The 25,424-nt window shown below is 40.6% G+C and overlaps 1 protein-coding gene and 1 long non-coding RNA gene across 2 annotated transcripts; one reads left to right on the top strand and one right to left on the bottom strand.

Annotated features, from left to right (window-relative positions):
- Positions 1-6,369: 6,369 nt before the first annotated feature.
- Positions 6,370-7,250, bottom strand: LOC146441412 (uncharacterized). The gene is made up of 2 exons (XR_014849893.1): positions 7,000-7,250; positions 6,370-6,552 (listed from the first exon to the last, which is right to left on the bottom strand). It is a non-coding gene; the product is annotated as an uncharacterized LOC146441412 (long non-coding RNA).
- A 3,103-nt stretch (positions 7,251-10,353) lies between these two features.
- On the top strand, positions 10,354-25,203 carry IGFBP3 (insulin like growth factor binding protein 3). Its single transcript, XM_085051668.1, has 4 exons — positions 10,354-11,358; positions 15,540-15,766; positions 18,210-18,329; positions 24,536-25,203. The coding sequence occupies exons 1-4, from the start codon at positions 10,974-10,976 to the stop codon at positions 24,659-24,661; spliced, it is 858 nt and encodes a 285-aa protein (XP_084907794.1). The 5' UTR covers positions 10,354-10,973; the 3' UTR covers positions 24,662-25,203.
- The last annotated feature ends 221 nt before the right edge of the window (positions 25,204-25,424 follow it).

Raw genomic sequence — 25,424 nt, forward strand, 5'->3', positions numbered from 1 at the left:
AATTTAAAATTCTAAACAAGAGAAATATCATCGGTAAAGAAGAAAAATAGATTAAAGTAATGCACTGCATTCAGATGAGCTGTTTTTCTGCAATGCTAAGAATATGGAGGAGCAATGAAGATTTACAGGAGAGTATATGCTGAATGCAACTGGTAGTGTTAGTTAAAGTCTTAAGTTATGTTGGTGTGTATTATCAACAGCAAGACTGTATTAGACTTTTTCTTGAACTTATTGTTCTCATAATTTAGGGTTTGAGAGGCCTTGTCTGTCAGTAAACAATTATAATTTGTTTTAATTATAAAATGCTGCTATGGCTTGTTTTTTTCAAAATCAAATGAATAGGGATAAAATATGCAATTACATATGTGGTCTGTAGAAGACAGTGACTATAATTGTCATGCTGTACTTTCCTTAGTGAGTCATTTATGAGCTAGAAGCAATTAAAGGAAATTAATTAAGTTGGTTTAAATGAAGAGTAACATTTTAAATGGGAACATGAAAAGAAATGGCCTTTATCTTTGGCTTCTGCCTGGAATAATAAAAACTTTTGCTAGGAAATTTGATTGTAGATGAGGCCAGAAAGCTCAGGAAGTATCTGCTTGAAATCACTTTTCTAGTAGGCTGAAACAGTTGTACGTTGTACAAAATGCATATAGGAGGGACACAACTGCAGAAATAGGACTATTATCTTTGTCAGTACAACCCTTTCCATGTTCTCCTGTGATAATAACACTATACATGAGTATTTAAAAAAAAAATATATATATATCTCAGTAAAAACTGCTGCCATCATCATACTTCTAACCAATCTGGCTGGATTCAGTTAAGATTTTTAGTGCAGAAATAGTGTAAACTGTAAACTAAGATATAGTGTAGACTAAGAAGCCAATAAGGACAGGGATAGACTCATCTTTCTGCAAGCCTGGGAAATATTTCTTATTTGTGGGGAGAGGAACTGCTGTGCAATGCAAGAAGTTACATCAGATTCTGTCAGTTTTCATCCATAATTTAATTGTTTTCTAAGGCAGCCTTCAGAAGTCTTCCTTTAGAATTGAATTCTTTTTTCAAGCCCAACATCCCATACATAACAAGTTCTTGAAGATTACACTTTGTATACCAACATATAATAATAATGCCTAATGTCCTCTACATTTTCTAGCTAGTGAGGTGAGAGATGTATTTATTCTTTTAATCTCCTAGTGAAGAGTTATGTGCCAAAATTTTCTGCCAAGTGAGGTCTGATACACAGGACTTCATTCTCTTTTCCCTCCTGTCAACTTTTCAACATTCTAGCTCCATTAATTCTTATTAGTGCTACGAAAGAACAATCAAACCAGTGGAAGCACAAGGTGAAATAGATTCCACAAGTTACATGACTGTCATAGAGTACCTTCCTCAATCTAACTCCCCATGAGAGATTATTTTGTTTAATTGACAGCTAACAGTGTTTCTTGTAGATGCTCTTCACAACAGCTCCTGTTCAGATATCACAGAATGATAGAATAATTTAGGTTGGAAAAGACCCTTAAGATCATTGACTCCAACCATAACCCTAACACTGTAAAGTCTACTACTAAATCCCATTCCTAAGTGCTACATCTACATATTTTTTAAATGCCTTCATGGTGACTCAACCACTTCCCTGGGCAACCTGTTCCAGTGCTGGAGAACCCTTTTGGTGAAGAAATTTTTCCTAATATCCAATTTAAATCTCCCCTAGCACAACTTGTGGCCTTGTCCTCTCATCCTAAATTTTGAGGTGAGCCTCAAATGCCCACATTTTCAAATTACTTTAAATATAATTTTCAGTAGTAAATAGACCACAGTCTTTTTCCTTGAGTAAACAACAGAAAATTTCCAGGGATAGTGTTGTTACTCCAGGTGCCTATAAAAATCTACATGATCAAGTAGTTTGTTGTAGTGATATCAGATCAGTAAGTTAAAGTAGTGAGTACAGAAGCTTATGTTTCTGCACTGGGTGCACCTCAAAGCTCTGTTTTGGTCTAGTCTGCTAAACCTAATGTCTCTTTATGTTCATGGATCAAAGGGCCACTCTTTAGTTCAGACCCAAATGCTTCCATGTCATCAGGAACATTGTCAATGACTTCAGCAGCAAGAATGGGATTTTATTTAGTCCCCTTGTTTTCTGGTCACACCCATGTGTATAACAAGGAGATATACATATCTTTCCAGCATCATTTGTGACATATATCCTTCTGAGAAACTACTGTACACAGAAGAAGCAGAATGTTTACTCATATGCTGTGATTTGACTTTCAAGATTCTCCTAAAAGCTGACTGAGTTTGGGACACAGAGCAAAAACCAAGATATCCAACACTCTTGAGAATTGCAGAGATAGGCTTTGTGCAGTGATAACTGTGCTGAAATTTGTAACCAGCCTAATTTAAGATCTGTTTAAAAAGTCACACTAAATTTCCGACTAAACCTCAGGGAGATGGAATTTTGAAAAAACAGAACAAGAAGAAGCATCAGACAGCACATGATACTAAGCACACATCATCAAATATGTCATGTGTTTCTGTTCTTTTTCTAGGTATGGGTGTGTTAAAAAAAAAAGGCTTTTTTCTGTCATTTTACTTTGAAATTCTTCCTTTCAGTCTGTAGGAAATCGGAGGATACTTTTTTACAATTTCCACATCCAGAGGCCAAATTCATGCTGAAGCTATGCTCCAGCTAGAAACCCTAAATAAATAGCTTCTAAAATCCCCATTATACTTGGTGGATTTAGGATCAGATTGCTCATAGTGGTACCACTGCATTGTGTCAATCTTCTGTCATCAAGAGATATTGCACTGTAGTGAAATCATTTAAATTTTGTAGCAAGTATTGAACTATGCTTTGATTTTTTATTCCTGCTCTGCTTTGGGAAAAGGTAGAAATGCCCACCGAAGACACATTTGCAAACAACAAACCATCTGTCAAACAAAACTTGATTATGAGACAAGCAATTAAGAACCTCTTATCCATAAGACTTTCTCTTATATTTTAAAGTGTCCACACTAATCCTAGGAAGTATAGGAAACTTAATTTTCTATAGGGAGCTGTCGCTGTTAGGCCGCTAGCAGAGAAGAAGACCTGGATTGCCAGTGTGGCATAGAAAAAAGAGCTTTATTATTTTGAATCCAACCTATATAGACTTTTCAGAGGTCACCCAGATTGGTCAGTCAGAAACCTCCCCCTAGGCTTGATTGGCCAGGCCTGAACTGTCCAAATCTCGAGACACTGTTTTAACAACATCCAAACTTTATCTTTGTTTATAAAACACAGAAGAAAGTTCTCATGGGAAAGACCTGTGCTAACCACAGGAAGCTACAGTTTTTGTACTCTGATTTTGTTCCTTTATAATTCTGTTCATGGTCCTGCACAACTCTTGTTGAATGCCATTGTAAAGAAAATAGATTTCAGACTGAAAACCTTACAGGCTGGTTCAGCACATATTGTGCAATACACACTATGAAGTGCATAAAGCTTCTGAATATACAAATTAGTATCTTTAGTTAAAAGTATGCGCTGCATGTCCAAGAGAGCAAGATTATTTCTGAAGTCTTCTTAAAAATATGGTCCTACATTGTAAAAAAAAAAAAAGGAAAAAAGACTGTTAATTTAGAATTAATATTTGAAACATTTTAAAAGGGGGTTGCAGAAATTATTTATTATTTGTTCTCTGTCAGTATATCTGTGATGGACATCAATATTATTTAATTAATTAGTGGAGGTACTCAAAATGATGAATGGCTTATAAAATGGAAAGCATGAATACTGCTGTCTTCCAAGAGATTAAAATCATAGTCGAATAAATACAATAGGTAAGTAAATAGAAGCAGAGTGGGAATTGATGGCAAACAAAATGATTGGGTTTCCTGGTATTATTTGTTTATCTCAGTTACTTGTAAAAATTATGTGTGCAATAATTGATTATTTAAAGACTTTAACCTATAACTTTCTTAGGCATTAGCAGCCAGAGGTGTGAGATACATTAGTAGGCATCCAGATGGACCTGAGACCTGCCCAGTGTGATCAACAGAAAGACTTTAACTCCCGTGAGACCAAAGAGGCTTTGGGTATCCGCTGCCCAATGCTGGACTAAGATGCATAGCCTAATATCCAAGATGTCTTGGGGTGATTTTATGATGATGCTGTATTCCTGATCATCTGCTTTTTGCCCAGCAATGGGTGCTGTAACTTTAAGGTGGATCCAGGGGACGGGCGGGAGCTGGGGGAATGCTTGAGCCCAAAGCCTCAGTCCTGCGTGCTTGGCTTGCAGGGTGCATTGTTGCTTTTAGCTAGCTTGGTCTTTGTTAGCATAGGCAACAAGTTTCTTTCCCTCGACTGCAGTAGCCATCCTCTGTTGGCTTCTATTGTTTCTTCTGGACCTGTTCTACTTGGTTTTGGTCCAAGACCAGACAACCCCCAGGAGATTGCTGGCGACCTGCGGCGAGCCACTGGGAAGACTGCCTGGCCCCAGACCTCAGGAAAAAGCTGAACCAAAGAAGAAAAAGACTCTAAATCCACCAGCTTCATCTGCTGCAAGGAAGAGACCAACATCGGAAGTTCACCAGGTTCCCATCTGTTTCTTCTTCCCCGAGCTGTTGAGTGGACTATTCTTCCCTTCCTGAGACAAAGCTCTCGGTCATTTTGTTCTTCCCTACCACATGGTCCACAGAGTTTCTTTTTCCCTTCCCCTGGCATTTTGGGTTGGTTTGTTCTGCTATGAGTGGGGATGTGTGTGCATGGGGCGGGGGGGGGGGGGGGCCGGGTAAAGTTCTGACCGTTCAATATCTAAGAGTTATTCATTTTTTCCCGTGCTGTGAGGACACCTTGTTTGTCAAATAAACAGGTGGTTTTTTCACTTTTATCCACTAAAAATTAATTTTGTATCAGCAGGAAGGGATTGCTGAAACCCTTTTCTTTAGAGGAAATGCTTATTCCAGAGCGTTTTCTTCCAAACTTGTCTCTAAACTGAGACACAATAAAACAAAAAAGTAGAGTTGAAAAGAGAAGAGGTATGACAAATATTGACAATTTACAATCAGTAATTCATCACCTAGGGCAATATATAGGATGTTAGTGATACCATTCTCACCTGAAAATGGTTGAGATATGTGATTTTAACTTGTAATTAATAAAATGGGCTTCAAACTATCCATCTTTTGCACACAGATTGTCCCAGAACACTGCATGCTTTTTCTAGGAGGAAACTTCTCAACACAACTCACAGCACATGCTTTTAGCTCTAACAGCAGTCTGTGACAGGTGAATTTGCAACTTGGTATTTTTCTTGCTCAGTTTATGTCCTGCAAAGTTTTTAAGAGTGGTTTTTTTTGTCTTATTCTGAAGGCCACATGGGAACAAAGCATCTAGATTTACAGGTATTAAAATTACTGCCTTTTCTTTTATAACATATGTAATATAGATGATATTTAATAAGTATAAGGAGATACTGTTGTACTGTCACATAGTGTCATGAAGCTCTGATATTGATAAACAGAGAAAAGAATCAGTCTGTGCTACATTAATTTCTCACATATTTTCTTATACTTTTTGTCTTGTGTTCCTGATTGTATATAAATCCACCTTAACATGAGGTATGTTCATGACCTGTTAATTTATAGAATGACCTGAACCATAATGTATTCATTCAGAATCAAATATGCATAAATATCCATTTACTCTAGTCTTAGCTGTATTCTTCTTCCAGTAACCTAATATCTTTCCACTTCAAAACCTCACTGAGATTTTTAAGGTAGGATATGATTTTTTATTAAATTTGGTTTTATTTTGGTTTTGTTTTTTACTTGTGGACAGAAGTTCAAGTGTGTAAGTAAATCTGTCTACAGCAGACTGTACACTTTGAAGCAGCAGCATTTCTCCTTTCATCTCTTATGACACCTGTATTTTCGAACGTGCACAATACCCAGATTGCTGGCTGCAGTGTGGGCGTGGAGAACATCTGGTCAAGCAGCAGTGTCTTCTATTTTTATGAAGAAGTCTGGGGAGCTAGACTTTTTCCTTCATTTCCTCCTCCATCTAATCCCCCTATTCTCTTTAAATTCCATAAGATTTTTATTTCCAGACACACTATATAATATCTAACTAATATATAAAAGATATGAACACATCTCTGGATTTGAGCTTTGTAAGAGCTTCCCAACAAAGTGTATGTTATTTCTCCTTTGGTTTCCTAATTTTATCTGCTTTCAAATCCAGTTTGTTGCATCACACTCAATTCAGATTGCCGTCTTCAGACAAGCGGCAGCACAGGGTGGCATCTGTGAGGAATTCAGTAGAATTCTGTAAGCCTGCACACTTGGTGTAAGAGTCTAAAGAGCTGGAAAACACCTGAAATGTTCATGTCTAGCCCCAAACCAGAAGGAGGTCTGCAGGAAATTTTCATTGAACTATGTTTTTACAGTTGACAAATAATGCTGAGATCTTAATCCTTGCCTTTGAGCAAGCAGTGATCTTACAAAATATCTTTTGAATTAAGTATCATATCAACTGACTTCGTTGTAAATCTGAGTATTCTTCCTCTGATAAACAAGAACATATTGAGGAAATTCTACTTTACTTCAGAAGTTTATTGTACATAAAATTAAGGTATGCTTTGTAAATGTGGATTTAGCCCTCAACCTAACATGAGCTATGTATCTCTAGATTTCTGTAAAGGTTTTTTAATTTGGTTTTTTGGGTGTTTTTTGTTTGTGTGGGGTTTTTTTTGTTTGTTTGTTTGGGGTTTTTTTTGCCTGAAAAAAGAGCTGTGAAGTAACACAAGTTTTAAAATGGCATTTGTAAGGGAAGCTCTCATTCTTTACATTTAAGTTTTGGGTACTATAACCACATGTATTACAAGAGATTACACTAAAAGGTTGGGATTGCTCCATAGAGTGACCATGAAGTTGAAAGTAGAGCTACTTCAACCACAACTCTACTTCCCATGTCTTGTCCCTGTAGCAAACACAACCACCATAAAAACATACCAAAAGATATTAATTCAGCTAAGGCACCAGAGAAGAGAGCTGAATATGAAGGAGGTGGGAGGATGAAGTGGAAGGAGAAATAAAATGCATTCTTTTTGTGCTTCCATAAAATGGGAGGATATGGGATTCTCTGAAGCACCGTGCTTCTCTGTTGTTTCTCTTATGCTTTCTATTGTTTAGAACTGACTGTAGAGATTCAGTACATGACTTTTGTCTTTCTCTCTCCTCCCAGTAAAACTGAATAAACAGGGAAACAAAAACAAAGCCTTTAGAATAAACAGTAAATGTGAATGTGAAAATTCAGATTTCGTACAGCTTTACAAACATTGCTACTTTGCATATTTAGCACTTCCTCTTGTCCAAGTAGAACACTTCCATCAATAATACTAAAGATTGGGATGTGAGTGTAATTCAACTGTTAGTTATAGATGCAGTTGGGGTTTTTAGTTTTGTTTTTTTTCTTTATAAATTTCTAATCTGGCTTTCCAAATACATTAGTATCCATCTTGTTATTGCCAAGTACAGCTCTGAACAAAATCCTGTCATTCATATAACTGTATTTTATTGCAGTGCTCATTGGTTAAGACAGCGCAAACAGCTATGTTTTTAGCAAAGGTTGTTAGACTGAGCTGACCTTTGTCACATCATTGGCTTTCCTCTTGCAAAGGTGATCCAGCTATATATTTGTCGGTGTTAATTTATCATTTACGATGCTTTTGGTCAAAGTACCTTGATGCTTAATCAAGATTAATGCTATTTAAAAATATATACTAAGTTCAACAATTGTGTATTTAAAAAAAGGGTGATTACTTCTATTTTGTGACATTGCACATTACATATCTCCTTGTAATAACAGGACTTTAAAATGGTGCACCACAGCTTGTGTAACATTATGACAGAAGGAAGATAAAGGGGGAAAAAAAGTCTTTCTGATGGCGAGAATCAAAATTCAGCTAGATGAAAATGCTCTTGCCACTGTATGAAATACAAGTTACTCTGATATTAGTTTGTGAGAGGTGTACAACTGTGGTGAAGGAAAAGCTTGTTCTCTCATTCCTTCCATCCCCTAATTTATTTTGCCCCATTTCACTTATCTTTTTTCAGCATTTACTATGCATTTTTGTTTCGGTTTTGAAAGCAGCATGCTATAAAAGCTCACCCCAGCTGAAAAGATACCTGTATGTATACAGTGTGAAAGGAGGAAGGCCCCCTATTTCTGCTAGACCTAATCTGATACATCCTGCCAGACAATCCCAAGGATTTTTGGACTTCATCATCTAAAAACTGTTATTAAAACCAAAATTTGAAAAAAAAAACCCAAACTGAAAGTTTTCCTGCAATAGTCTGGGGAAAAAAACCAAACCAAACCAAAACCAATCTGAAACAAAACCTCAACAAAAACCAACAAAAAATCCACTGTGAAACTAAACATGCAGGATATTTGGCTTGATCAATTCCCTTTCTGTAGATGGACTTGTGCAGCTTAGCGAGTCTGTAATTCAATCCTGGACAACCTGCGACCTCTTTTGGTCAATTAACAAAATGAGCACGAGGACAACAGAAGACTGAAAAGCCTAGGTAGTCACCCATCAGGGAGTTAAGTAAGGCTGATCTCTCTTCTAAAGCATCTTTAATTTCTCGAGGAAAAGCGTCTACTCTTATACCATATTATTCAAAAATAAAACTTTTTTTTAATCCAGCTATGTATGATTCTCCTTTCAAGATGCTATTTGAAAGGTATAAGTACTGAAAAAAGAATAGAGAAAACAGAACAAATTATTCTAATTATCTAAAAAATATTACTTGTAAAAAGTGCAGTTTTCAAGATTAATGGCATCATGGTCAATAACAAGCAATAATATATATACTTCTCTCTTACACTTGAATTTTGACGCATTTGAATAGCTGATGAAATACTAGAAGATGAGCTTCAGTGTTAATGATGAAGGGGTTGAAAGTAGAACAGTAGTCTTAGCATTCCCACAGCGGAACATATTTGTGTAAGCCAGTAACTGTGAGCATTACTGATTTTATTTTTCATGAGGAGCAAGCTTCTCTGACTGAAACACCATTTATTTGTTTATATATATGTGGCTAGCACAGGTTTTTCCCATGAGAAGTTTTCTTGTGTTTTGTAAATAAAGATGAAGTTTGGATGTTGTTGGAACAGTGTCCCAGAACTTGGGCAGTGCAGGCCTGGCCAATCAGGCCTGGGGGAAGGCTTCTGACTGACCAATCTGGGTGACTTTTGAGAACTCTATATATGTGATGAAATCAAAACAATAAAGGTCATTCCTTCTTGCCACTGAGAACTGATGCATTCATTACTCTGCTAGCTGCTCAACAGCGACATATATACACCTCACCATCCTCTTCCTCATGAAAGTGCAGCAGAGCTTCAGAAAGAATGGTCACAAATTTTGGTATTGCCAATTCAGATTTTTTCAGTCCAAGTTAAGCCAAGATAACAGGGGGAGCAAAATCTGCCTAGCAAAATGGGAACAGAATTTGCAGTGGCCTGAACACAAATACATGGATTGTGCAAAATCCACGTAGAACATCAATGCTGGGGTTTTGGGGGGATGGATTGTTCATCTTTTTTTTTTTCTTCAGAATTGTGAGGATCTTGAGATGGAAATTGTTTTCTTATAGATGAAAGAAAAAAGGTTTAAGAGTTCAGAGAACACTTTAAAAAGATAGTTAAGGGAGACACATCCACGAAGATGGGGCAAGATATGGACTGAGTCCTGGGCCAGAAAGCAACATCTGGACAAATGTGGGTAGAGTGCGTGAGTGCGTGGTTGTGGGCATGCACATACATTTCCCCCCAGTCTTCCTTGGAAACACAGCTGCCATGTGAGCTATAAGCTGGTCCCAATGTATGCCCCGAACCTGCTGCAGGCGGGCGTGTGCATGTGCGAGCAGGAGCACATGCGCACCATCTTCACGGCCTGGGCTCTCAGCCCCAAAGTGGACAGGGTTGTAGCCAGGAGTCCAAAAACGAGCACTCTCCGCGAGCTTCGCTCGCCTCTCTTGGTGCGAAGGAAACACGCGGACCCAGGGACGCGCACACGCAAAGAGAGAGCACTTTTTCGTCAAATTAGAGGCACACCACGTGGCCCTCTCGCCAGAGCCATACTCCTCACAGGCGACTTCTAAGAAGTGCCCATGAATCCCAGGCAGCGCCGCGTCCCCCGCCCACTCCCTGGGAACCGCACCTCCCTCACAGCCCTGCGTGACCTAGCCGTGGATCCGGCGAGGGCCGGCGCTCCCTGTCGGGCTGCGCCGCGCGTTATTCATGGCGCAGGGCGGGCCGGCGCCAGCGGCGCTATATAGGGCGGACGGACGGCACGGGGGACAGCTGGGTGCGGAGTGGCGGAGAGTGGAGCTGGGCGGCGCGGCTGGCAGGCGGCACGGGGAATAAAACGAAGGGAACCTCGCTTTTTCTTTCCCCCATCTGTATTTTTTCCCTTCTCGGTACTTTCTCCTTTTCTGAAACGTTTTTGGACTAAGTTTTCTTCAGACAGTCTGGGCTTGGCTTTTTTCTTTTAACTTTTGAAAAAGTTTTTTTATTTTTCTTTTTTTTTTTCTGAGCGTTGTGTGTGGCAAAAAAAAGAGAAAATTTACTGTCGAGCCAAGTAATTCAGGCGCTCCGCAGGGAGGAGGGGGAGAAGAGGAGGAAAAACTTGCCTTTGTTGCTAGCGAGCTTTTGCTGCCTTGATGTGACTTGAGGGCGAGCGACTGCAGGGAGGGCCGGCCTGCGAGTGCCGGCAGCTCGGCTCCCCACCTCCTCACGCCAGCAGGGTTGTGAGCGGCCGGCGGCTCCGCTCCCCGCAGTCCCCTCAGAAGCGGCTCGGGCCGTTCCACTCCCTCCACCCTCGACAGCGCGCGACCGCCCGCGCGGGGCTCTGCCCGTCCCGCTCCCGGCCGGGCTGTGCGGGGACGGCCCCCGGCGGCCCCCTCCGCCGGTTGCCATGGTGCCGCGGCCCGGCGTGCTGTGGGCAGTGGCGGCGGCGGCACTGGCGCTGCTGGTCCGGCGAGCGGCGGCGGCGCTGGCGGGGCCGGTGGTCCGCTGCGAGCCTTGCGACGCGCGGGCGCTGCAGCAATGCAAGCCCCTGCAGCCCGACTGCGCCGAACGGGTGCGGGAGCCGGGCTGCGGCTGCTGCCTCACCTGCGCCCTGCGCCCGGGGCAGTCCTGCGGCATCTACACGGAGCGCTGCGGCGCGGGGCTCAGCTGCCAGCCACGGCGGGAAGAGGCGCGGCCGCTGCAGGCGCTGCTCGAGGGCCGCGGGCTCTGCACCAACGCTACGGTGAGCGGCAAACGGCGGGCCTTCCTGCTGCCGGCACAGCACGCTGCAGGTAGGGGTTGCGGCCGGGAGGGCGGGTGAAGTGGGGGCTTTCCTGTGCCTCGCTCTCCCTCTTCGCTGCTTTCTTTTTGGGTTGTGGGTTTTTTTTGTTTGTTTGTTTGGTTTGGTTTGGTTTTTTTGTTTGTTTGTTTGTTTGTTTTTGTGGGTCTTTTTGTGTCGCTTTCTTTTGTTTTCAATTACAAAGGGAGCAGCAGGAGCCGGGAGGCATGGGCGAGCTCGCTGCAGAGCTCTGGCTCCGGAAAGGGCCCTCGCTCTCTGTCCGACTACTGCCGGCCCGTGGGCGGGGGGCTCTGCCGGCAGCCACGTAGCCGAGCCTGGGATCGTTTCGAAGGAGGTGTGCTTTGGCCGAAGGAAAGGGTTATTTGCTTCTTCCGCCTTATTTATGTATATATCGGTTTTCTTCAACACCGATGCCTCGCGAAAGAGGCAGAGTTGCTTTTTTCTTTTTCTTTTTTTAAGGGGAAAAAAAAGAAAAAGAAAAAAGGAGTGGGGGAGGGATTCCATGTGGCTTCTGCGGGTGCATGGGACTGCTAGGCTACAGAGCCTGGATGGAGAGAGAGAGGGTGAAATCTTCTCCGTTTGTCCCCGGTGTTCCTGGAAAGAGAGTGTGCAAAAAACCCGAGAGAACGGACTCTAACCCCCGCGCTGCAGCGTGGGTAAGTCAGGGAAGTCTAAGCACAGAAAGGAAAAGAAAGAAAAAACATTAAAAAAGGACTTAAATATCCCTTTGGGCTGGAAAGGTATTATTCAGAACAAAGCATTTGCACAACAGTGTTTAAGATGATGGGTTTTTTTTGTCTGAACTGCAAATAAATCTGTGGTCAAACGAAGCATTCCTGTACTTCTTCCATGTCTTGTAAGTGAGATGTTCACAGAACGGGTTTTGTTTGAAGTGGAAGGAATGGTTGGAAAAAGTTCTGTTAGCATGCACATTTTGAAACTTAAGACAGGGAAACTTGGGATTGAGATCGAGAGAGCACAGTCCCTCTATACAAGCATTTAGTTAAACTGTGCTAACCAACAGCAAGTATGTTAACATTTATTTAATAGAAAAGTATGTCAAAAGGCTTTCCACTGCATTTTTAAAAAGCTAGAATATTTTCTGCTAGGTTGCAGGGGCTCTTTGAATAGCCATTCCTTAGCTGAGGTAGTGGCACCAGTCCTCCAGTTAACTGCCTGTTAGAAGAATGGGAGATGCCACATTGAAATTATTTGTGTGCTTCTTCCAAGCTGTGACTATTTGAATGAGAGTTCGGAGGTATTCACTGGAGTTTTAAATCTCCTTGGAACATTGAGCAGCTTCCTTCCTCACATGAACTTTTTTCATCCCATTCATCCTTGGAGTAACACTGGAAACAAGAGGCATCTCCTAGATACTTAGGAGTTGGCGCTGTTTAGTCTAGGGGTAGTGTGCTTTCAACTGTGACTATTAAAGAAGGAGTAAAGGAAAGACAACTGTCTTTCAATTTTCAGCTGAATTCCTATTTCTGTGTTTTTGGCTGAGGGAGAACTCTGATTTTGAAATCAGTAGGAACTTTCGTTAACTTAAGAAGTGCATAGTAGGACCCTCACAGTTCACATTCAAGGAGTGAAGGCTGCAAACCTGGGGTGCAAGAAGAAATACCCAGAATCTATATGACACATAGTGCCCACCTCCTCATGAGGACCATTCCACCCCCAGCTTTAAATCCAACACTCCCTGGTATACGACCTCTCTGAGCAGGAGCAGATCATCTTTTCACACAGCTAGGTCCTGCATCACATGCTATACTGTTGGTCATTCCTAGTTCCCAGAAATTGCTAGAAGTTGTTATAGGGTACAGTATATTACAGTAGCAGTATATTGCAGTAGCAGTGTCTTACTGACAGTAGGACACTGACTTTCCAGTTGGTTTTTTTGGGGCACAAAAAAAGGTAGCAGTATGCATTTTCAACCCTTTTAATCTGTTTTAAAAAAAGAGATTGGGTAACTCTCATGGTAGTTTCGTTTATCTTATGAGGGTGCAAAGCTAGCATTGCACCAAGTTTTGTGAAACTGATTTAATCAAATATGCTTTACCGTTTAAAATGTGGCGATATGACCATTTTAATCTGAAGTGTAAGAAGTGCTATTGAACTATGATGGTCTGTCTAAACTGAAATAACCAGACATGGTCATGGATACTCAGTGCACATTAAGAATATTTTTTACTTATTTTTTGGTAGAAGAGAAAAACTAGTGAACTGGATTGTTTACAGAAAACCTTGCTTCAGGTTTATAACATTTTAGTGACTCGTTTGTTTCAAATTTCATTGAGGATGAGGAGGAAAAAATACTACTGTCGAAACAGGACATTAAACCAGCAAAAATATGTTCAAATACTGCTGAGAGTCTGAGTTAAACCCACAAAAGCCAGGAAATTTGGATTTAGGACTTAAACTTCCTTAATCCATTTGCACTGTGATTTGAATTTTCCTGGTCAATTATGTCCCTTGCCAGCAGTGGCTACACTAAAACCACCAGTACCAAAATGTTAACTCAAAACCCTCTTCCTCTAATCTTCCTTCCCCCACTCCTGTGTATTGACAGTGCCACTGTGCTCCCCTTGTTGAAATATTTAGCATCAATGAACTATGTGAACATGGGCTTTCAGGTTTAGCACTGAATTTCTCAGCTTTTGTGATTTTTTTTTTTTTTTTTAGTGAATCATCAAGTATAATTGTAGTATTGGATGTTATTGAGCACTCCCAATAGGATTTCCTTAAAAAAATTTAAAAGGGGAAAAGAAAGAAGGTGGTCAACAGCTAAGGCAGTAACTAGTGAGGCTTAGTTACTACTTAGCTTTTAGGAATACTTAAAGTGGAAAAATTCCCTGGAGGAAATGCAGGTTGCTAGAGTTGTACTGGTGGGGACTCTTAAGTGAGAAATGCAGCATAGACAAATACCTCAGAAGGTACAGGAACACTGGACTTATGGAGTAGGTTAGAAAAATGTGTTTCTCCTGACTTTTTGTGGATGGTAGTTTAAAGAGAAAATATTTTTGAAGCTCAAGATGAAAGCAGTGTTTGTCCTTTGAACCAGTACAGAATGAGTGGTGTTTTTTGTCCATTATCTTTAAAATGTGTTTTGTACACCAAGAAGTATTTTTTATTTTAATAGCAGAGAAATGCAAGCGTGCTGTTCTTTTTCTTTTCTGTTCTATGTATTGAATAAAGGGGAGGAGTGTTAAAAATGGCTAATAAGAGCTAGGAAACTCAACGGGCCAGAGTTGGTAGTGTTAACGTCTCAAAAAAAAAAAAAAAAATACAATCCTGGGACAGGCAGAGCCGCACCGCAGCCCCTAAGTGCCCGAAGCCGGCCGCTTTTATCTGGGGGTGATTAAGTCAGCAGCGCGGGGGGAAGGGATCCGCGCCCCGGCGCCGGTGAGGCCGCGGCGGGCTCCGCTCCGCCGGCGCAGCTCTGGCCCCTGCCGCCGGCGGGCGGCACTGCCGCGGGCAGCCAGGGGCGAGTGGCCGAAGGGGCCGTGGTTCCCAGGGCAGAGGCCGTGGTTCCAGGGGCAGTGGCCATGGCTGGTTTCCAGGTCTTGGGTACAGCTTGCATAGATGGTGCAGCTGGGCACTTTGTGATGCCGTGCTGAGCATGGGAGTGCTTTAGTTACAAAACTCATCACTCGGCAACAAAGGTGCTGACAACTATAGAGTGCTACCTTGTTCATCTCTATGTATATTGCTATTTTGTATAAAAAGAAAATTAAAAAGGTGGACTAATCTAGTGTCTTGTTGATTGAGCAGAGACCTCATCGGGGTCTACAGTTTCCTTACAAGAGGAAGCAGAAGGGCAGGCATTAACCTCTTCTTGCTTGTGACCAGTGATAGGATTTGAGAGAATGGCATGAAGCTGTGTCAGGGGAGGTAAAAGTTAGATATTAGGAAAAGGTTCTTCACTCAGAGGGTGGGTGGGCTCCCCAGGAAGGTGGTTGCAGCAGTAAGATTGACAGAGTTCAAGGAGTGTTTGGACAACACTGTCAGGCATATTGTGTGACTCTTGGTGCTGTCCTGTGCAAGGCCAGGAGTTGCAGTTCATGCTCCTTGTGGGTCTCTTCCAAGTAAGGACATTCTATGATTCCATGTTTCTATGCCTTCACAGCTGGTAGCCAAGTAATATTGTTTCTTATGCATTTGTTCTTTTTGAAGGAAATTCCAGTGATTCAGAAGAAGACAGGAGTACCAGCAGCCTCGAAAACCAGGCCATTCCAAACTCTTACAGGGTGCCAGATTCCAAGTTGCATCCACCACACATCAAAATAGATATCATCAGGAAAGTGCACGCCAAAGATACACAGCGCTATAAAGTGGAATATGATTCGCAGAGTACAGATACAATGAATTTCTCTTCTGAATCCAAGCAAGAAACAGAATATGTAAGTATTTTTGTAAATAGGAAGGCATTTGCCAGCATATGAATGTGTGTGTGTGTATATATATATATGCATGTTGTGCATATGACAAATAATTATACTAAATAGCTAAAGGTGGTAATTGTTGCAGCCTTTTCAGGCATGCTGGCAGTTTAACTGGTAAATCTATTGGGCCTGCAAATGCAATCAGCAGACCAAGAAGACTGTGTTCAGGAAACATATAGGACTAACATAATGGTGTTTCTACATCAATACAAGCATGACTTTTACTAAAGTTTCTTAGTTGTTGAAAGTTCTTGTTCCCCCCTGTAATTGTCACACATTTGTGTGAGTGGACTTGGGACAGGTTTAATAGTGTCATCATTAAACTTGGTTGCAAACAGCGCTATTGAGTTGCAATAATGGAAAAAAGATGTTTCACATTGAGTGTAGTGGCACTGTGTTCATACACTGCCTGGTGCAAATCAAGGGAGATAAACTGAACTGAGGATTAGGATCTTGACTAGTCAGTCACTGTGTGACATGCTGAGCACCACCTCCACTTGCAGTTGCTGTTTGGTGCTACTGCCTAAATGCAAAGTCTCATGGGCTTATGAGCTGCCATGAGCTTTTGACTCTGCCCAGTGAATTTGCAGGGGAGTCAGAGAGTGGTGAATATGAGGACAAGAATATCCTCTTTCTGGATGTCTAGCTGATAATCTGTGCCTTAGGCTAGATGGCTTGAAAAATGCATCTGTATGTACTTTGGCATTTCATCAAAACAGGCATGGTGAAAGCAGACATGGCTTCTTATCATCAAAAGAATGTTTTGAAACCTGTATAAAGTGAAAACCTCTGCCCGAAGAGAGTGTGGCCTCCGAGAGAAGCTTCATTTTTAGTTGGTTACTGATGTCCAGCTAGCTAATGATATCACTTCAGTATCTGACTTCCAGTGTGTCCTCCTCCCAAAAATGTGAAGTAGAAGTGCCTACAGTAAAAGAATGAAGGTTGGTCACTCTGAGGAAAGAGATTCTTAATTAGCAGGAGTAGTGGTATTTGGGTCCATGATCAAAGGAACACCAGTTTACCAAGACTCCTGGTGTCTGTAAGAACCTGAAATAAGTCTATCAGGAACAGTTGATCTTTTCGTAGGCCTAATTTGGGACCAAATCCTTGAATGTCTGTCACTTGCAGTCAGTGTGTTTGAGCAGTATGAGAAGCCATTTAAAGCCTGTGTTTAGACTTTGTGACATTGGTACACAAAGAAAACATGAAGGCAGCTAGGAAGGTCTTTACTAACCAAAAAACTCCATTTTCATCTCCAGTAGTACTATGGAGTATGCTTTCAGACACTTGCATGAAAGGTACTTTATATAAACAAACTATTAATATTACCGCTTGAAAGTATAAATGTTATTACCTCCCTAATTAAAAACAGCACCAAATGAATCTTTCTGTCAGTACAGCAACTTAAATATTTTTAAACCATGAAAAGAAATTTTTTCATGTCTCTGCTGAAGAAGTGGACTGGTGGACCAACTCACTGATACACCCAGATAAGAGTGTACCTAAGCACAGGGTTTGTAGGCTGTGACTCTTGAATCCTGATCCCACTGCTGACACTGACTGCCTTCTTGGCCTCTGGCAAAATGTGAACGCCTCTGCTCTTGATTTTCTGACTGCAAAGTGGGGCTCATAATGCTTTACTCCCTACCCTGAAGGGCTGCAGTGAGAAATAATTAGTTGCTGTTTGAGACATGCTCTTAACAGTGCTTCTGGAAGCTCTTTTTGGCTCATTGTCCTAGGGCTAATCCTCACTATGTTGTGTTGTTGTCAGCCTTTTGCAGATGAAGAAAGTGAGGCAAAAAGTGACATACATATCTAATAAGAGTGTTGTATGCAACTGGCCCTTTGTATGACTGCATCTATTTGATTCAGTTGAAATTGGGAATTGTTCAAAGTTGAGGTATTTTGTATAAACATTATGCCAAACCACTTGTTTTCAATTGAATCAATTTCATTTAAGCTCTCAAATCCAGCAGAATCACAAAAATCAAACGTCATTGTGGAAGGCCTATCTAGTGTATTCCTAGTGGTCTACTTTCTTCTTTTCCCACTTGGTGCAAGGCTGGCTTTTCCAAACTTATGTTATACATGACTGATTTACCTACTGGTTAAGCCTTCCCAAAGGTGTATGTGATTGTGATTTCAACTGGAAATGCCAGTATGTGCCTCAGCATAGCATAGGGACTTCAATGTTTAGAAATCAGTTTATCTTGAATAAAGAAGAAAGTCAGAATTTTTTTGTGAATGGTCAGCCTTTTGACATATTCAGCCATCTCTTTGTTTTAATGGATTTGTTTGGGTTTGTGCTTTTTGCCCTTTAAAGATTTATTAACTCTTCTGTGAAACATGCAATTTGGGAATGAAGTTTCATCTGTGTTTTCTAAAACATGCTTGCTAACAGGGTCCATGTCGTAGAGAAATGGAAGACACTTTAAACCACCTAAAGATCCTGAATGTCTTGAGTCCCAGGGGCTTTCATATTCCAAATTGTGACAAGAAGGGGTTCTACAAGAAGAAGCAAGTGAGTACAGAGTTTTGATAATTTCAATGAATGCGTTTCACCTTTTCTGCATCTTTGTCGAAAGATCTTGCCAGCAAGGTGCATTACATATCATTTTACAGAGGAACTAGTTAATTTTCAGTTTTAGGACTTGATCCGATTGTGCTGAACCTTGTCAAGTGGGGATAGTATTTTTATTTTCTGTTGATCGTGACAACAGATTCATTTGAGAAACTTCATACCTAATCACACGTGGGTTGACTGGTGTCCTAGATACTAATGCCCTTTGGTTTAAAAAAAGCAGTGCCTCTACAATAACACACAGAGCTAATGTTGCAGTCACCATATAACTGCAATAGATCAATGCTTTGAATTGTAAATAGCTGCTTGAGAGTTCCTAGAAGAACTACACTGGATCATATTACAAAAACCAACTTGAGAATGATATATATCTGTCCTTTATGTGCTACACAGATCACTTCCAAATCCAAGTCATGTTATCGTGAAAGTGATACTTCTAGTAGTTACTCTGCAGCAGGTATGGCTTCTCAGCCCTTTCTGCTTCTGGGGTTGTGACCTTTCTTGACAAATGCCAGCTGTAACTCTGTGTATTTATGCTTTAGTTGTGTTGCATTGAGCTACAGCAGCCCTCTCCATTCATTGATGCCCTTGAAGCTCATTCAGAACTAGGGGAAGTGCAAATGTGCTGGTTTCTTTGTTTAGTGTCCACATCTCATCTGATTTCAGTGTTTAGTTAGTGGCCTGCCTCCAAATATGTTTCTTGGTATAATTCCAAAATTTCCTGAATTTAAAGGTTTCTTTAAGACTTTTCTCAAGGACAGATTTTGTTTGTGGACCATCATGTCTTTTCCTTTTGGGTTTACACAAATCAGTCTCTCTATCTCTGGTAACCAAAGGAGTGGTTGACACTCTTGCTAGCTAATGCAGTTCATTGGTTGGAAGTGAGAGGCCAACCTCTGACCAGGCAACCTTATTTTAGGAATGGTATCTCTCCATATTTTAGCTTCCAGCTTTCCTAGAAATAGTCTTTCCCTTTCTAGTATTCCCTGGAGCTCTGCAATAAGCTGTCAGTGTCAGGTGGGGCATTTGTAGTAGGGGTGAGATTTCCAGCCTTCCTTTCTGCCATCAGTCCAGCACTGACAGTGCTGTTTGACCTTCAGTGCATGCTGGTGAGCTTGTCTATGCTTCCCAGCTCTTCTTGAGCAGGTAGTGGCAACTCCCAAGCAGGGGAAGTTTCTTTTTGTTGCCTGGAGCTTTGAGAAGCCTGTCAACCATGTTGTAAGTGCGTGTAAACTATCAGAGAGCAATACTCGCATCTCAATCTGCTTGTTTTGAAGAAATGCGTTGGACTGCATTGGACTGGGTTTTGTGCCTGTGCCATAAAAATATTTTCTTGTCTGCTCTAGAACAGTGCATCATTTGACTGCGTTCAAGGCACTCAAGTGTGGTGTAGCCCTTTTTGTTCTCTATGTATTACAGAGGACTGCAGATTGGTATTTACTTTATTCAGTAGACCTTCCTTTCATATCTCTTCAGACTCTGAGGTTTTTACTTTGTCTGCAAAAATGTGGTGGTTTGCAAGTAGTCTCTGGCATTGTGTGTAGTAAATCAGATCCAGAGTAAGCACGTCTTAAGTGGCTTACTTTAAAGGATTACTGTACTTTATAGTGCAGTCATAGTTCTATCACCAAGACAAAAAAAGGGGAATACAAGGAAAAAAATAGGAAAGACAGATCATAATATTACCTAGTCTTTGTTCCTAGAAGCTGATTTATGAGAATAAGGTGTTGATACAAAGCAAATACACAATTTTGTGCTCTGTGTATTATCTGTGCTGCCTGGAGACTTGTAAAACTTTAGGAAAGATTCCTGCACTACGTGGAACAGCCCGTCTGGTCAGCATACATAGAGAATGAAGGGACACTTGCACACCTGGCCAGCCTTGTCAAGCAATGTGCCAATTTACACAGGTCCAGTAGTTTGAATGGTAGTTTGAGATGACTCAGGGTCTTGCAGGAAATGCCCACAAATGGAGCCCACATAAGTAAATATTCTACATGAAATTCACTTAGGTTGCTGATCCTGTAAATGAACCTCGATCAACCCTGGGAATAAGCCGTTACAGAGGCAGCCTGCTTCTCTCACCAACAAAATACAAACCAAAAATAATAGTTGCTCTCATAGAATTAACTCCTAGGAAAAAACATCAGTTTGAGAAGTGAGTGAGTCCTGTCCAGATCAAATTAACTGTCCGCAAGGAATTGTGACAATTGTGTTTGTTTGGTTTTCTTTTTTCAAGCATCAACATGTAGGTCTGATATTTTAGATACTGTGAACAGGTATTGAATCTCATTAATAGAATGCTAGGCTATTTTATTCATTCACTTCATGCCATTATAAGCTATGTTCAATCTAATTGAATTATATTTTATTGTCACAAAATTCAGAATAATAGGTTAGGAAGTAGACAGTAAATCCATTAAAAAATGAGTGCAAGCTAGACATTTTAAATTCTGGAAACAGTTGCTAAAACCACAGTCTAGGATAAGAATGTAGTAGGTTTGGGATAGTAGGAATCTGGTAAATTTTAATCACCCTGGCACCATTAAAACTCATTCAGGAGGCACTCACATATTCAGATGCCTTCATGGTCATCTGCTCTTCCAGTCAAGTTGAAAGCACTTATTTTTCATGACATTTGTGGATATCTAGAAATTGACTTTTCAGGAACAACCATGGAGAATAATTTGTATATGTGAAATACTTCTAAGAACATAAATGTATCTGTCAGAGTATAACATGAAAAATATTTCACACTTTGTATTTATATATAAACTTGAAAATCAGATGTATTAAAATTTATAATTCTTTGTCTTAATAAATCACATATGTAAGGTTGTACTATTCAACTGTGCTATATAGGTATATTTATGTGTAATAAGTTGATACAGACACATTCCTGCCTCAAGCATGAGAAAAAATGTTTTGATGAAATTAGAATTATTATATGGGGCAATCACTATAATTGCCCAAAGTTTGTATACTGGAGCCAGATACTCACCTAAATGTGAGCTGGCATCATTCCACTGAAAACAGAGCTGTGCTTGCCAGAAGCCAAAACAGCCTGAGGTATATGTCAATGTTGTCTGCAGTCTGTTTCTGAAGACCACGGTTGTAGCTCCATGGAGACCTCTTGACTGACCAGGAATTCAATGGGATACCATATGCTATGCTGTGCCCCACAAATGCGTCTGTGGCATTTCTTTGTGGAAGAGAGAGGGGCAGGTGGCATGGAAGCTGGCAGCTTGTGTTTCGATCAGAAGTAATTACTGTCTCCACTGCTTGGGCAGTTTTCCAATTTTTTTAACTTATGAAGTCATACAGGATAGCTGGGCAGAGCCTAGAAATGTATGTGGAATACAAAATTCAGAAGAGCAGATATTTAGAGATATGTGTTTCTCCATATGACCAGTCTCCCACTTCAGTAGGGAATGCATGCTAGCTGTTTCAGGATAAAAGCATAGCTTTTCAATCAGAAGTGCTTTACTATTGACAGCATGGCTGAGTGGGTAGAATAAAATCACGGCTTGGAAAAGATAATTTTTTTTCTCATAGAGTGTTATTTCAGCTGTAGAATGGTCTAAGGGTTTTGCTTTTCAAACGGATTGTCTAGAAGTAATAAAAAAATGTACTAGCAGTAGGAAAGGTGTTTCTGCAGGCTTCATGTGCAGAAACATACCACATTTACTTCATGGAGTAATTAATTCTGAAAATTGATTGTGCAACTGTTAAAAGCAATCAAACCTTCCAAAAACATGAAAACTTTAATTGATTATTTGTTTTGAGAGTGATGCAAGCCTATGAATCAGCAAGAGTTGTGTAACATACTTCATATAGTACTTCTAAAAGGGGAGGCTATGTTACTATTACTAGCAGAAGTGTAGTTTCATTGCCAGAGCACCAGGCTGGTAGCCAGAAGCCCTATGCTCTTTGGGCTCCATCTGTGCCCACTTTGTTGGGAAAAACAATTCTAGAAGTGCTGCCTCAGTTTCCTTTTCTTGTAAAATTAAATTGTGCAAAGGCTGTTGTTTATTAATTCCTCTGTTTTGAGCATGAATTATTTAAGTCATTAAATGTTAATAATACTTAAGCTAGAGTCCAGCCCATTCACCACCAAAATTGAAGAAAAATTTCCCTTGACGTCAAAGGACTTTGAGCAGTCATCCATGGAAATCCTGGAGAAAACATGTGAGTTCTAGTCAGGCTTTTGAGGCAATAAATGTAAGTTGTAGGACTTAGGTTTAAAGATTTAATAATAGATAAGAACTGAAGTGCAGGTAACCATTCCATTTAGCAAATTACTAATGTAGCTGTTTTCTCAGTAGATTTGAACTTCTTCACCCTCTTCTAAAACTAAACTGATATGTACATTAAGCTGGATCTTGTCATCCTTCTGCTCTCCATTTTCATAGGCTAATGCAGAAGGACTGCAAATTTGCAGAAGACAAGACTGCTTATTTCTTCATTGGGCTTGTTACTCAGTAATATATCAGAAGGGTGGATTAATTTGCAGTTATGCTGAATAACATTACTTAATTTACTGTAAAATAAAATAAACAAGATTGAGACCTGTTTGAAAAATTTCTAGCTCATGAATATATGACTGGCTTCCGTCTCTCTTTCACAAGTTCTTGGTGAAGACTGTCTACCCTACTCCATGCTGCCACAAATTAGTTGGCTCATGGGCCAGTGTGCTGGTGCAGGCTGTCCCAGAGTGACCTGCATTCCCAGTTCTGTCCAAAATAGCATGCTGTCACCTGAGATGCTAAACTAGACATGGAAAGGATCAGTCACTTCGAGCAGCATGTGAAGCCCAACACTTGCTTCATGTTTTCTTGTGTACCTGCACATGGAAAAGGCACTTACATGAGCCACTGCCATAGCCTCCTGAGACGTCGGGCCATACCTGTGAGACTCTGGAGAACAAGCAGTTGAGTGGTAGTGGCACACTTTGCCTGATTTTTCCAGCCTGAACCTCTGAAAACTTGAATTACTCTGAATGCAATCTCAGAGGCAACACTTGCTCTGCTTGAATGATAGACTTGACAGTGTTGAGTGCCATAAGTAGCTTCAGTCTAGCCAATCTTCCTTCACACTGGCAATGCAACAGACAAAACTTCAGGAGACCAGATGTGCTTGTGTCACTGCCTCTTTTGTTAGTATGTCCTGAGTAAACAGCCACATTTGTTTGTATTTGAAGCAAATCCTATATTGCGAAGTCTCAAAACATGAGCTGATAGGGAGGCCGTGTCTTTGACAGTGAGATTGCCCATTGCAAACCTAGTGAGATTCTGATGAGTGGGTAAAAACTTTGTGAGGTCCCAGAGGTTCACGGTATGTAACTGTGTCCAGGGTTGCATACTGAATGCAGCCTGCAGCATATTTTTCCGTTTAGTGTTGGTTTTGCCATTCTTGGTTCCTTGGGAGGAGCATTACTTACTTAGTGTGCAGTAGCCTTTATAATGAATATTTACTGCATTACTGCTTCTGAAGAGGTTCAGTATTATTGGCTGTGATAATTTCAGGTTGGTCAGCATTGTTGGCAAATTCCACCAGCTAACTTAAAGCTAACACATTATAGACTAGTAGATACACAACCTTTTTTATAGGAAAACATGTATATAAAGGTCTAGTCCACCTAGCAGTTGTTGCAATGATAACTACACTACAGAAGGATTACGTATCTGTTAATATAGGTCAGCTACGCTGTCTAATTTCCTCCAGTGAAAAGACGCAAACCAAGCGTGTTTATTGCAACAATGGTTGTCTTTGCCAGATCTGTGCTTTAGTGGTTAACATAACTGTTACATTTCTCTTCCAAAGATGAGTCCCAGTCATTAGCCCACACTGTTGTAAGTATTTAAAGGGGGCAGCTGTGCTGCCATATATAATAGGAAGCCCTTCATAAGCCTATTTACTGGTAGTTCTCAGTGCAGTTTTCTTACAGAGCAATCAGAGGCATTGATGGGGAGAGGAGGTAGGTTTTTACTGAAATACTTTCTAGTGGTAACAAATATTCTGTTTGATTGTCAGATATGGTCAAGATATGGAAGTGCAGCTATCAAATGAGCAGAAATCCTTGCTGTCTAACACTACAAGTGGAAGAAACAAAAATTATACTAACTGGGTCTTCTATTCTGTTTCAGTGTCACCCATCCAAAGGCCGAAAAAGAGGTTATTGCTGGTGTGTGGATAAATATGGACAGCCACTTCCTGGGTATGATGAGAAGGGAAAAGGAGATGTCCACTGCTATAACTTGGAAAGCAAATGAGGGCTGAGTGCCAGCCCTTCTGGAATCTGTGCATGGCCACTGGACCTCACAGAGACCTTGGAGGGGCTGAGCAAACACTCTGGACTGCACTGTGGGTGGAGTAACACACTCTGCCTCCTGCAGCAGATGGGGAGTCACAGCCTCTGGGGATGCTGCTGCAGCTGCACCCTGCCACTGACACACATCGAGCTTCCTATAGGATGTGTAGGGAGCACTGAATTCCCGTGTACACCTGCACTATTGGTATGCAGAGAGAGAAAAACAAAAGGTACTTCAGAATGGATTCAGGGAGTCTCCACAGACTTTTTAAAAAACAGCCTGTGACCAATTTGATCCCAAAAGATACTGGGGTTTTTATTTTAAAGAATTTACAGATTTTAAGCTTGTAAAAGTATTAAAAAGAAAAACAAAAACAAAAAAACCCCACAAGGATTTAAAGGTAAAGCTTTTTTTACAGGTCTGATGGGAAACTTGTCTTCACGGGTAAAAAGTTTTATAAAAATCTCAAAGAACTTTTTGAAGAAATGTATTTCTAAAATAAAGACATGGTTATTTTTTCTGTAAAATATATTATGAATATTATGTTAGTCTGTATTTAATATAATTTTTTTAAATAAACTTTATTTAAATGTAACGTGAATACCAAATATTACACAGTAATTCTAGTGTATACGTCTGTATGCAAAGAGAAAGTAAGGGTATGGAATGATTTACAAATATGTATAAATCTGTATGGATACACACTGACCTGTTCTAGATAAGA

This window comes from Lichenostomus cassidix, chromosome 2 (assembly GCF_008360975.1).
Source record: "Lichenostomus cassidix isolate B80296 chromosome 2, HeHo_3.0, whole genome shotgun sequence".
Taxonomy (NCBI): Eukaryota; Metazoa; Chordata; class Aves; order Passeriformes; family Meliphagidae; genus Lichenostomus; species Lichenostomus cassidix.

Bases quoted from the DNA above. Each gene is read 5' to 3' on its own strand.
- IGFBP3 (XM_085051668.1), top strand. From the start codon at position 10,974: ATGGTGCCGCGGCCCGGCGTGCTGTGGGCAGTGGCGGCGGCGGCACTG. The intron at 15,767-18,209 runs GTAAGTATTTTT...GCTTGCTAACAG, and splicing joins CCAAGCAAGAAACAGAATAT to GGTCCATGTCGTAGAGAAAT. The intron at 18,330-24,535 runs GTGAGTACAGAG...ATTCTGTTTCAG, and splicing joins GGTTCTACAAGAAGAAGCAA to TGTCACCCATCCAAAGGCCG.